We start from the raw sequence: 14,152 nt of genomic DNA on the forward strand, positions 1-14,152 counted from the left end.
TTTTAATTTTTCTGTGGCAAACTATTTTTGTTGTGTTGTTGTGTACTATGTATTTGAGAATTTTTTTAAAATAATAAATTGATCATTACTACTATTAAGCTGTCCAGACCAGTTTTATTATTTTGATATCAAATTAATGCTGCTTCTTTATTTAATTTAGTTTAGTTTTACTTTAGTTTAATGTTATATTTCTTTAAGAAAATCCCACCTTAACATAATGATTTTATAAGTAATCAAATTCCACTCATTCAACGATCTGAACTAAATAAATTCTGTTGCAACTAGGAAACAATAACTTACAGTCGGTCAACTGGCCTAAGAAATTTGCTGACATCTGAGACTAAAAGTAGACAATAGACATGCTGCCCACAATCTATGTGAAGGAAATTTGTTTGGTAACACAGAACATGAGTAACAGAAAAAAAGTTAGTTATGCAAGCCTTGTCTGGAAGAATGTGAATGCTTTATTTTCCAGATTTTGTGTACTAGCATTTTTTTTTTTTTAGATCAACCTGTTTGAATAGATTGATTGATCTCTGGGGGGTGATTAAAGAACACAATGGTAAATAGAAATATGCGTTATTTTCATGGACAACAGAAGGAGAACAATGGAGCAGGAAGACAGAGGCTTGTATGTAACTGAGGCAAATATGCTGCCACTCTGACAGACCCTCTTCTCATTTAACTCTCATCAGAGAGCTGAAAGAACTTCCTGTGTTTGAGACTCTTTCAAGTCGGCTCCACTTAGAAGCAACACATCTGGTTTGTTATGTTACCATTAACCAATTGAAGTCTAATTCAGCCAAGAAAAGAAAGAAATCTGTATTCCTCATTTGTTAACATGAACACTTCTGTCAGATTATTGACTTTCTAAACATTTTGTAAAGCCTGTTTCCTTTACACTAGCATGCAAGCAAGAATCTCTGTACCGGGTTGAGGAAAGGCCAGGGTGTCAGGTGGAGGGAAGGCAGCTGTGGACACAATTGTCCAGATCATAACAGAAAACAGGACTTGGTTCCTGCTGGAAAAACACAAGTTGTTTAGTCATTAAGAAAGGGAGTATGAGTCTTCTTGGCATGATTCCTGAACAATGCGGGATCTTAATGTTTTTTAAGCTAAAGAATATGACAGATTGGATATCATTAGGAATTCTTGTGCTGAATTCTGTGGCATGAGCTTAAATGCTGAAGGAGAAGCTGAGGGATTTCCAAGAAAGAGCAAAGTGGTGCTTGAAAAATAATGTTTCATGGCTTTGAGATTTTGGAGCGAAGTCGGTGTGAAGTCGCTCTTCAGAAGGGTGCCAGCGAACAAAGACCTTCATATGCATCTGCAGCTCATATCTCTGCATTTTTCAGACCCCTTACTGACATCCCTCCAACTCTGTCTTTGCCTGAGGTATCCATACATGTGGCACACAAAAGATATAAAAGTCTTTGATGTTGTCCCTCTTCACAGACCCCTGCACTTCAGTGAGATCCATTTATCCTTTTTTTTGTTCATCTCCCAAGCAGCTCGGGGTGAATAAATGACTGTATGCTGAAACTGATTTGCAAAAATAAGAAAGAAAAAGCCTTTCTTCACAAACTTCTATGTCAAAAGACCATCAGAATAAGGCACGATCACAGCCTGATACAAAATGCTCTGGTCTCTATAGGTAATATACTACTTCATAACAAATCTAGGGGATAAATATTTTATAGCTATTTAATTTTTTTAAGGCTTCAAGTTACAGATGTATCCACTTTGACTGGCAGTTGGCTTTACCTAGACCACAGGTGTCAAACTCCAGGCCTTGATGGCTGCTGTCCTGCTGGTTTTCCAACTAACCTGCCCTTGTAGCTTCTTATTGGCAAAGCACACCTGATCCAGGTAATCAGTAGCAGGTAGGGCAGAGATATCTCAAAAACAAGTAGGATGCTGGCACTCAAGGACTGGAGTTTGACACCCCTGACTAGACGCTGTAGGGTTCACCTCTCCTAATAAACATCTCTGGCCATCTCACCTGCATTTGTGGTTTTGGTTTTGTACAAATTGCATTGCCCTGTTTAATGTTTCCAATACAAAATATAGAAAATCTTGGGTTGTGCACATATTCTGTGGATATGCTCCTAATTTTGCAGTCCTTATAGTAAGATGTCTGTTTTCTGAATTTCTAAGTTGGAGTCCTAGTTGTTCAAAGTCTCTAATGAATTATTTTCTCAGTCTAGACTCTGACTGCAGACCCTGTCCCCCTATCCCTGGCTCATGGCCAGCGTTTCGTAGGAATGCTTCTTCATTGTTGGCATTTTGTAATGAGATTCACAGTGTATGCTAGGTGAGGAATTTGAGCTATGTTCACCATATCTAAAACAACTGTCTCTCCAAAACCAGTCAGAACTTGATGTACTCAGCGCTATGTGAAGGAGTCATCATTTCCTGTAACGAGTTCCTCTGTCGTCCATCTATGACACAGTCAACAGACCCCTGCATTCTTAAAATCACATGATTGGTGATAAATTGTACCTTAGAGGACATAGTGGGGTTGAAAGGTTTTAGATACTGCAAAGGGGAACTCCAAAAAAGCGTCATTATCAATCAGATGCACTAAGCAACAGCAGATATCATTCTTGTTCCAAATGCTAAGCAGTGTGGCGTGGCTGCTAAAGTAAAGGAGTAAGACATTTTTGCTATTGTGAAACAGAATAATGCAATAATATGATGTGTTACACAATCACACAGTATTATTATTATATTACAGTATTATCACTATTATTAAATTAAATGAAATTGCATTTCTGATGGAATCTAAAGGATGACTGAAGGGTCAGCTTAAATAGGAAACATGTTTTCTCACAACGCTGGTTTCACATGTCTGGATTTTGAGATATTTGCCTCTGAGATTTGTAGAATTTTGATTTAATGGATGAAGAAAATAAAAAACAACACAAATCTTACTAGAATCTGAAACAACAACCTGGCCCTCTGAAAACTATTAACACTCTGTTTTGTGAAGCCTGTTGGGAGCTATGGTTTTTGGATGGATTAAAGCAATGGTCTGGTGTTTGAGGAAGTGTGCTCATCTGGTTTCTTGTACTGATAATCTGTAGGATAAATGTGATGCTACTGCTCACAACTGGTTAGCTTGGTTCATAAACATTGGGCTAGTCTGTCTTTGTTGTAATGATAACAGAATCTATTAAAAAGTTATGACTCATTAAATCTCTTTTTAATCAGCTGGAGTTGCCAACAGCCGGTTAAAGCTCAAGGCAACAACTACTTTGCATCAAAACCCAGGAAAACTGTGGCACATGACACAGTAAAATCTGTGAAAATATGGTTTTACTATGAAGGGATTTTTCTTGTTAGACTTTTTCCTCCTACTGTTTTTAACCACATGTTGAATTTTACCATTTATGAAAAAACTGACAAAATTACCTGGACATTTTCCATTTTTCCATTGCCCATTTTTCTACTAAAGAAATCCTACAGATAGATGTATCTCAAAACCTCCTCACACTGAAAATAAACAGTAAAAAAATCTTAACTCGGTTGAATAGGTAAAATGACCTTTTAATGCAATGATTTATTACTTTATTACAAGGTGCTATTCATTCTATTGGGACATATATTATCCATCAGTATGGGGGTGGACAACATGTTGACAAAAGGCTGCTCATTAGCAGAATTTCCCATTCACACGTTTTCAATTGAAAGGTCAAGCAGTTGCATAATCCCAGAGCTTGGCAAGCTTCAACTGCTTAGATTGGCAAGAGACATGACTTCACAAAGCACTTCATTTTCAGCAGAAATAACACACATAAATTTCTGTGGCTGTGCACCAGCTTCATGAAGCACAAACTATGAAATGTTCCATGTAGTAAAAACAGGAACAAAGACAACGTAATATTTAATACATTGGCGTGTATATTTCAACATAAGGTGTTACAGTAGGTTACCTCTTAAAGATTTGCACAAGCCATTACAGACCGGCAACTCATGCCCAATAGATTTACATATATTACTCCTATTTACAGACATTCAAGTGTTTTTAATATACAACTATGCAACATTTGAATTGATATGTACATACTTTGATACACAGTGCACACATATATACACAATATCTATGTACAATCTTGATTCAATATAGCTTTTTTGTGGGGGTGGGGGGGATTATTTTTAATCCGACAATCATTATGGTGTCACATATCACATTGATTTCCAGGAAGTTGTTTATCTCGAGTGCAAATGAAGCCAAAACTCAGAACCACCAGTGGTGCAGGATGTCTGAGGAAAATCAGGAAGTGTGCTGATGTGTTGTGTGTGGAATGTGTGAGCTTCTTCCCAAGATTTTATGAAAGACATGGGAACAGTTTGTGAGAAGGTGGGCTGACTTATCCAGCAGTGGTCAGTCTCACTTCATCAGAGCCCCCTGCTTTCTATCTGTGTGTGTGTGTGTGTGTGTGTGTGTGTGTGTGTGTGTGTGTGTGTGTGTGTGTGTGTGTGTCTATGAAACTTTAAGGAGATCTCATTTACCAATGCTGAGCAGAAATGAAAGCCATCAAATTTAGGACTGTCTTGAGCAACATGAAACAATTCCTTCAACAAATCATAAAAGTGCACATAACCACACAAAATCTGGCTGATAAATGTAACTCCACATGCTTCCCTTTTTTAAATTTTTTTATTTTACTTTTTTCCCTCAGGTCAAAGCAAAAGGTTCGAATCAGATTTACAAGCCACTAAAATGTGGTTCTAAGAAAAACAAGAAAAACGGAAAACTAAACACAACGGATGAGGTGACTGCCTTGGTTACTTGGAGACGAGTGGTCTGGAAGAGTCGTTTTCACCATCACTACACACATCTCGGCTGCTATATGGGTTTTATCTTTGTAAACACTTTAACAGGGAAGGGTGTTCGGCAGCACTGCGGGGAGGCACAACAACCTTTGAAAGCATCAGGATTCCTGGAAAAAAAGGTTCTCGCTAAAGAAAAAAAAGGAAAAAAACACTCAGAAGAACTCATGCAGGAATCTGCAAAACACTGAATATTGAAGATTTATGATTACATTCAATAGAACAATTTAAAGCCTGTGCATGCTTTTTTCTCATTATTTATCTAACATTTCTGCTGAGGTTATCTAAAGAAAGAAAGAAGATGTATGCACGTTCCCTAATGTGTCCATATTTTCTGCTTCTGTGAACCTCGCAACACCCTGTTTCATGTTTTTTTTTTCAAACTAAAAAAAAGCTTGGTTTTCTGTATAATTTTAAGACATTGCAGTTCCTGTCATTCATGCCATTTTGTGCCACTGTCAAACATTTGTTTACTCTGCTTGAATAGAGGACTTGGAGGAATTATCCAGCTCTCTCCAGTAGCCGGTACTACCTGTTGGGCTCCGATTGGTCATCTTAGTCAGCAAAGTCGTTCTGCGGAGGCTACTGTCTGAGTCTTCTTTCTTGAAGTCGGTGTTGATTTTGCGGCAACACGAGAAGCACTGCACAAAATCCTGGAGGAGGTGGCCACTGAAGATCATGTATATCCACGGGTTACAGCAGCTGTTGAGACTGGCAAGGAGTGCAGACAGAGACACTGCTGTGTTCTCTGAATCTGGAGAACAGAGAGAGGAAGGAGGGAAAGGATGATTAATTCACAAAACATCTGGTACAGGCTGTAGAAATGCCTGTTTAACTCAGTGCCTCTGGTGTCTAAATGCTGCCTAAATGTGCCAGACTCTGAAAGTTACAAAGGTGTGCCAAAGTTAGAAGAAATCTCTGTTACAGATCCAACTAGTTTTAAGACTTTTGGAATAAAATGTAATTTTCATAATATAAGCAAAAGGCGGTAATCCACCTCCTCAAACACTGACACTTAGTCAGATAGATTTAAGTATAAATTCCTTCTCTCTTCCTACATCTGAAACACTTTGATTGGAGGATAATGTGATCTGTTGGTGTCTTCACTGTCACAGAGTTCCTCACACCAGTAACAAAGGAAGCGACGATAAATTAATCAAAGGAGCTTGCAAAGAAAACTGAGAACCTTCACAGACATGACGATAAATTAACGCATTTAAAAAATGACAGGATCTGTTTTCACTGCAGCCACGGTCATTTTCTAAGCCAAGACAAGAAATTTTGGTGCCTAAAATTATAAGGAAAAAAACTACAATGAAGACGAGGAAAGCTATAAACAGTGGTCCAACTCAGGGAGGAGTTTGTTTCATCAGCTGCCAATATAGTAGGCCCATACAGTTTATTTAGTGCCAGGACATGAGTTTATAGAGCTATATAAATGATTGTTGTTGTTTTTTTACCTGCAATCATTTGCAGGTTGATGACATATATAACAACAACAACAACAACAAAACCTACGATGGTGCCTTTTTAGAACTTCCCCAAATTTCTACAAATTTGAGTTATATTGCACTTTATGTTGCACTTTATGGTAGGGCAGAAAAATACTAGAAACCAGAATTTGAAAATGTGTAAATGTGAATCATCTGTAAATTTCCTGTAAAATTTACTCTCACTGAGAGCTTTGGGCCCAATTTTTGTGGGCTTTGGCCTTCCAGCTAACTACCACAATATCTGACTTTATCATCTAATTGCAGTTGTCATTGCTTGTGTTTGAGTTGTTGGAATTATCCATCTCACTAGGACTTCAAAAACTTTATTTCAAAACAAAAGAGATAATAATGAAAAGTGATACAGCTAACCTAAGAATTTTACACGTAAATTTTTATTCTTAACATTCACCCCATACACACCTACCCATCCCAACACCGTCACCAAAAGTTAACAATTGAATTCAGCCAAGAACGGAATGAACTTATCAGCTAGCTAGCAATAATTAATTCTACTGATCCACAGTCAGACTGATAAACTTTGAACAAAAGTCTGAAATATTTTTCTGTGAATTCACTTTTTAAAAAACAGGTTAAAATACTTTAAGTAAGGCAAAATAGGGCATTTGATAATTAGTGCAATAATATAGTATTGCTGTATTAGTACCATATAAATTGTATAAAACAGGTTCGGCTAATGTGACTTAAAACTTTTGTTAAAAAAAGATGTAATCTGATTTTAGACAAGAGGAGATAAAAGGGAAACACCTTGTGGACAGGACACAATATGTTGCTTACACATAATTTATACTAGTGGCGTGGTTTTAAAGCGCCATAACATTTGACCACTTAACGTCTCAAAATGCAGATGTAGGGTTTTTTCCTTCCTAAATCTCCCTGGAAAACTCGGGGTTTCGAAACCTAAAATTCTCCAAATAGACACGTATGGAACATAAGATTTCATTTATTTGGTGAAATGTAGTTGTGGGTGTGCGTGTGAGCGCGTGTGCGTGAAAGGTTTGACACTGTATACGTTTTAGATTAGTATGTTTACACGTTTTGGTTTTGTTTGTCAAATAAGTTCGTGCGTAAAGGCGCGCAATTCGTGGATTTTTTTCCCTTGCGCAACGCGATTCTTAAGTTTCTGTTAATTTTCTCCCCCTGCAATTCTCAACATTTTTAGAACGATTAAAAGTGTGACATTTAATAAGTATTTTGTTCATTTATAAGCACTCACCATCCCACTGGAAGTTTTCATCCCACACAGACCACATCTGCACGATGAAAAACGGTGCCCAGCAAACAATGTACGCCAAAACGATCACAAAAGTCATTTTAACGGTTCTCAGTTTGGCTCTTGAGATAGTTGTAACGCTGCTGACCGAGTTCTTTCCAATCAGTCCATTCCTGCTTGCCGCACCAGCCGTCGTTTTTCTTTTCTTGTATTTAATATTCTTCCAAATACTGTGGCAGATAAACCCGTAGCACATCATGAGAAGGACCACGGGCACCAGAAAGATGCCCACGGTTATCCAGGTGATGTACGCCCTGGCGCCCCAGGGCTCGATAAAGCGCGCCCAGCAGTCGTAGACGCCCGAGCCGTTCTGGATCTCGCTCAGGGAGAAGATGAAGTACTGTGAACAGCTGAGCACCAGGCTACATATCCACGTGGAGATGATCATGATGTACGAGCGTCGTGTGGACTGCTGTAGGGTTTTCAGAGGGTGGCAGATAGCAATGTAACGATCCAGGGTCATCATCACCATCATATAGGTGGACGCAAACATTCCCATCACCTGGAGGTGCTTCACAATCCTGCAGAGAAAGTCTGGGCCGTAGAAGCGGAAGGTGATTTCCCAGCACAGCTGTGGCAGCACCTGGAAGAAAGCAACCACCAGATCGGCCAGGCTCAGGTGTTTGATGAAAAGGTGCATTCGCGACATCTTCTTCTTTGTGTTGTACATGGCCAGCAGGACGCTTACGTTCCCAATCACAGCAACCACGAAGGTGATGCTCAGAACCATTATCTCTATTTGTGCCACCTCCTCGTTCCTTGCAAACGGATCTGATCCGTTATGCTGGTCGGTGCCGTTTCCAGACGTTCCCATCATTAGGTCAGTGGTGACAGTGAACACCAAAGTCTGGTTCTCTTCGTTCAGGAGCATACGTTTGTCAGGAGCGTACATGGCACTGCCCCTCTGTGCGCCCTAGCAAGACTTAGTGCCAGAGGGGCTGCAAAGTGCCTCTCCAATCCGTATATGGAGCTACCTGGCGCCCGTAGAGAGAAACTCGTTGCTTTGTGAATTGTGTCTCCTGTCAGCGCTTTTTAAACTCGAGTCAAATTTCAGACTGCGTGCGCAAAGCAGGATGCACTGCAAAAACATGAGGCACCTAATGATTAATTTATATTGTGGCAAGCACACATTAATTCAAACAAAATGTAAAAATAAATGCAAAATGAACATAGACATCAATGAGGGATACTTTTCAGTGAAGATGTACCCAACGCAATCTAAAGTGTTCAAATATGCGAAACGTGCGTTTTCTTGAAACTGTGTTTGAATATCAGCATAAATATAATCAAGCCAAAAATACTGCGTTTCCGATTCCTTGTCTTGCTTTGGAGACAAAAAGTTTAAAATGTGACTTCCACAACATTATGGCTAAAAAACAACATTTTTTGCAGTGCAGAGCCAAGCCCTTCCCGATGCTTTACACAACATCCACATCACCACAACTCCGCGTAGGTATTGTTTATTAGGAACTTTTGTGGGTATTAAAAAGTCACAAAATGTGCTGAAAATGTAAAGTGTTTAAAGTACAATGAACTGAGTAACACAATTTTTATTTACAATTTTTTTTCATACACTTTATGAATATTTGAGGTCCAATAAGAAAAGACAGTCCCACCCAACAGTTCACAAATAACATTTAAATGCTTTTTCCCCCAGCATAATAAGCTTTGCAGAGGAATTGTTATAAGGTAACTGTAGCTGAACCTGCAAACATTCGGGACTCTAAATGTGTTGCTGTGATGTTGCTTTAATAGGAATGTGTTGGGCAACAGGCTGGAATGTTGTTTTTGTTAAAGCCCAGATAAAAACCACACTTAAAAAAAACTGTTTAAACTGAACTGTGACTTGGTTTATTCTGTAATTAATTAATTCCTAGCTGAAAGAAATTCTCTTACTAATGATTAATAATATTAAAATTAACTTATTTGCTGCAGTCGATTGTTCTTGTGAATCTGCCTTCTCTGCACTTTTAGCTCCAGTTTCAGTCAGGTTTCCAGCAAATGACTTACTCTTAGCACAAAGTGGTTTTAGTTTAAACAATCAAAATGCACTGAATTCATTTCTGAAAGAAATATTTGAAGGAATTTACTGTTCAAACTTGTGAAGAGGTTTGCTAATGTTTTCAGGAAGCTATCCTGTTTTAGCTTTCCGAGCTGCTACACAAAAGTGTTCAAAGTTTTGTTTGAAGATGCCAAAACATCCTAAATATTGTAAGTTTTCAGTGCTTTGAGCAACAGGTGCATATATTTCCAAATACACTTTGTAGGATATGATTATAAAGAAACTTTCAGTGCATGAGTGGGAACAAAAGATGGAGGTGAAGACAGCCTTGTGCAGCTCGATGGGGATCAAACATTATTAAATAACAAAGGAAAAGCACATTTATCAAAAGGATTTGATTTTTTTGCTTGACATCACCGCAGTGTTCTGCCCTGCCTGCAACCTTTTCACTGCATCACCTCTGGCTCTCTTGTCCTCCACAGTTTAACCTCTACTGTTGCTTTCTTATTTCTGTTGTTGGTGACGTTTCCAGGTGACCCATAATGTAACTTGAGTATCCCAATTTCTATTAAAAAAAGCACATGATTGCAAACTGGTTGCAGATGTCTGGCAGCAATTCATCTTATCTGATCCATGTGCTGATACTGAGGATGGTTATCTTTATTGTGTTTACATTGCACCTATCATCCAGATCTGCACTTTCATTTCCGGTTGAGCTCCAATTATGAGCACTGCAAACTGGAACTCTTATCCTAAAATTTCCTGTGCACTGGTTAAACTGGTTCACTGTTATAATTAAGTTTTCTCAGTGACCCAAAGTCAATTTTTTGACAATCTTTCCATCAGAATCATAAGCAAGGGTAATTTCTGTTGTCCAGCAAAACTGCTTCCTCTCTGGGAGCCCTGATTATTATCCATCCACATGCTCTACAGCAGCCTTAGCGGATCTTGAGGGGTTCAAGGACAGTATAGTGGATGTCTCCCTTCATGCTGGACAGACACATTTTTCTCATCTTCTGTTTTTAAATATGTTCACCAGAAACATTTTGTGCTGTTATTACAGCTCCAGGCTTGATTTGTCCCGTTGGTTACAAAGCATGACAGCTCCGTTCACCAACCTAAACTGCGTGTTGTGTGTCTGGGCTCAGGAATCATGGGAATGCACGTTGTGTCTGCAGTAACCAAAGCAGTCAGTCTGAATCACGTCTGATAGGTTTGTAGCTTGAACCTATTCGCTGGAACATTGAAGACAATATAATTACACAGCAAGCAAGACACGAAGTAGGCAAAGTTCTTCATGTTTCTCGTGCACGGGAGAGAACCGGACAAACGCCGTTCCTTCGCTTGACCCCAGTTGCTCTCGTCCACTCCCCCGTAACACTGCTCTTTTATCGAGGTTACATGAATATGCATAGGTTCATTAACATATGACGTCTACATACAAACAAAGAGTACCTTGCCTGTGTGTGTGTGTGTGTGTGTGTGGGGTCAGAGTGTGACCCCATAAATGATTTCCCTAAACCTGCTGGTCTGGAAGTCCAGCGGTTCATCTAAACAAAAGGCACTTAGCCTAAAACAGATACAGCCACGTTTATCCTGCCATAAAACAATAAAACAAGGTACGACCTCTTCCCATGCTCCCATCCAGTGTGGAATACACACCAAGCCTTTGCAGCCTGCTAAAGATCACACATCCTATCACTACACAATCGATTATACACCTCTAAGCATATATGGTTAAATATTTCTAAGCATAAATGACAATCAACAATAGAAAACCTAACAACGTCTGTGATGCTTCCCTCTCAGGAGTATGTTTCAATAAGAGCTGCTCAGACTCTTTGAGCATTTTGGATTTTCTTTTGTTTGGTTTGTTTTAATGAGGGATAAAGAAATTTGTCAAGGAATTCAAACAATGGATGCTACAATGCGTTGTCCAAACCATCTTCTTGAGGTGTGTAGCTTATACTATTAGTGGTTTGGGACTCAGAGTGGATTTTAAAAATTCCTTTCATTCTGTTGTTTGTACTTTCTCCGAAATGTTTAGCTTTGCCATCCATGCTCATCCAATTAAGATTTACGGGGGCTGGAGCCTATCCCAGCTACCATAGGGCTGCCATAGGGCATAGGCCCCATGGCAGCCCTTTAGGACAGACCGAAGACACGCTGGAGAGATTACATCTCTCAACTACTTTAAGAACTCCCTTGTGTCTCCCTTCAGAGGAGTTGGAGAGGGACATCTCTGCTTAGACTGCTGCCTTGGGGTCAGATAAGCATCAGGCAATGGGAGGATGGATGGTGGATTTTGCTGTTGAGAGTGTTTTTAATTACAGGTCAGCAATCTTGATTACAGTTGCTAAAAAAAGACTAGTAATTAAAAAATACATTAAAAAACATTTGATGATGGTGCACGGTTGAGCAGTGGTTAGCACTCTTGTTTCATAGCAAGAAGATCCTGCACTGAAAAAAAGGCCATGTTGGATTTACTTAATTCAGTAGTGGACATTAGTTGCACACAATCGTTTTGCTTTGGCAGACACTTAAACAACTGAGATAAATCAACACAACTTATTCATATTCAATAAACCTGTGCATTTTGTGTTGATAAAACACGATTGAAACATGTTTAGATGAAGTAAAGTGAGCTCTTGGACTATTTTTATCCTTTGCAATTTTGTCATTTTATTTCAACACTATTCAATAACTTTTACCCCAATACTACTCGGTCACTTAAATACTACATGTTGTCTTCATATTACATAATGTTCAACAAAGTCTAGAGTCTGGTTAACATGAGAATTGAATGGATCTACAACGACTACCGTCCTCTCTTTATCCAGTTTGCAGGGGGGCTGGGGCCTAATCCAGAAATCATAGGGTAAGAGGCAGGGTACACCCTGGACAGCATTTGTGCTCACATTCACAGGTAATTCAGAATCACAAATTAACCCAACTTTAACAACTGCATGACTTTTAACTATGAGAGGAAGCCAGAATACCCAGAGAGAAACCAGTGCAAACTAGCCAGATTGTGGATTTGAACCTAGGGTCTTCTTGCTGTGAGGCAACAGCACTAACCACCATGGCACCAATCCAGGCTTAACAAAAGTAGAAATTGATATGATTTCAAGGCTTGATGCAGAATTTTCTGTACATTTTTGTCCTTGACAGGTTAAACTACAATAAATAGCATACACGTGGTGTGTGCAGTTGTCTGCCTCTTATAACTCCAGTGATTTTCCTGCAGTTTGAAATCTCGTTTGATCTTGTGAATTTAATGAGTCCAGCAACTAACCACTCTTACTAGACTGTATCATGTCATCTCAACAAAAACAAATTAAGTTGTTGAATTTCATACAGATCCTACATGATTTAATTACGTTCAAGATAGAAACATGAAATTTTTGTGTTCAAATTACAAGTTAGACTTTTTTAATATAACAACCACCCAATTTACTTTTTTGGGTATACCGAAAAAAGTAGAGGCAGCTGCTCGACTTGACTGAGATGGATGCCTTCCTCAAACCACGATCCAACGCGTGCAAGACTAAAATCCCGTGCGGTGTCGCGAGATTCAACATTGCTATACTATTGACTCACTTCACTCGAACACGATATGAACAGTTTTATCTGCCCTCTCTGCATATCATGTAATTTCAACACTATATAGTCATTAACTTTAAAGAACGAGGCAATTGTGTTAAATACACGCAAGATGCTTTCATAAATCCAAGAGATGGCCAATCCCTTTTTTTCAGTGTGGGCTTGAATCCACAAGTCAGAGTGGTGCCTTTATGTGTGGAGTTTACTTGTCTATGCTTCTTCCTAACACATGTCACTTCATTGATAATTCTAAATTAGCTGTACTCTGTCTCCTGCCTCGGCTCCAACCCGAACCCTGAACTGGATAAACAGAAGAAAATGGATGGATTGATTGATTGATGAGCACCCAGACCTAGAAATGTGTTTGTAGCCTTTTTTGGTTTGCATTTCTAAAAGGCTTTATCTAAGGTTCTGTGAAAGTGAATCATCGTTCTCACCAACGTCCAACCTGCTCAGTAAGTGAGAAGTCAGTGAGCTAACTTATGTGAAGCTCAGAACACATTAAGCAAGCAATCGGAGCAGAAATTCTTGTAATTCCAACAGATTCCAAAGGATTTTCTCACACCTGTAAATCTTACCTTGAGATTGCATATGTTATTTATGTGACAGACATATGCAGTTTCACGCAGTAGAAGAATTTCCGCTTTGATAAATTGCTTTGATGCTGTTTGTTCTGTCTGGCTTAAGTCTTCAATACCTCACACAATACAATAACCCCAAGTTCATCATTTGACATATTCTGTGAATCTGACACAGCACGGCGCCAAGAAGGAGCACCTGCAAACGTGAAACTAAAGGGTCTAAAGAGAAACTTTAAAAGCCAAGAGCCTGTACCTTCTTATTTAGACTTCTGCTTCTCTTATAAACTCACGACTCAGATTGTCTCCTGGGCGACCTCAGTCAAACAAAGATCACATTAAACAAAAC

At 39.1% G+C, this 14,152-nt stretch overlaps 1 protein-coding gene across 2 annotated transcripts; it reads right to left on the reverse strand.

Moving 5' to 3' along the window:
* Nucleotides 1-4,681: 4,681 nt before the first annotated feature.
* On the reverse strand, nucleotides 4,682-8,677 carry avpr1aa (arginine vasopressin receptor 1Aa). 2 transcript variants are annotated; one of them, NM_001286306.1, is given in 3 exon segments: nucleotides 4,682-4,965; nucleotides 5,369-5,590; nucleotides 7,564-8,677. In NM_001286306.1, coding segments are annotated over 3 exon segments (1,206 nt in total). In that variant the 5' UTR covers nucleotides 8,435-8,677; the 3' UTR covers nucleotides 4,682-4,852.
* Nucleotides 8,678-14,152: the final 5,475 nt, after the last annotated feature.

The sequence above is a fragment of the Haplochromis burtoni genome, unplaced genomic scaffold (assembly GCF_018398535.1).
Source record: "Haplochromis burtoni strain Fernald_Lab_line unplaced genomic scaffold, NCSU_Asbu1 Contig_104, whole genome shotgun sequence".
NCBI lineage: Eukaryota > Metazoa > Chordata > Actinopteri > Cichliformes > Cichlidae > Haplochromis > Haplochromis burtoni.

What these genes read in the sequence shown, in the direction of transcription:
- avpr1aa (XM_014335312.2), bottom strand. Translation starts at nt 8,512, where the DNA reads ATGTACGCTCCTGACAAACGTATGCTCCTGAACGAAGAGAACCAGACT. An exon ending in TGAAAACTTCCAGTGGGATG is followed by an intron (nt 5,591 to 7,563) that starts GTGAGTGCTTAT and finishes TCTGTTCTCCAG; the next exon opens with ATTCAGAGAACACAGCAGTG.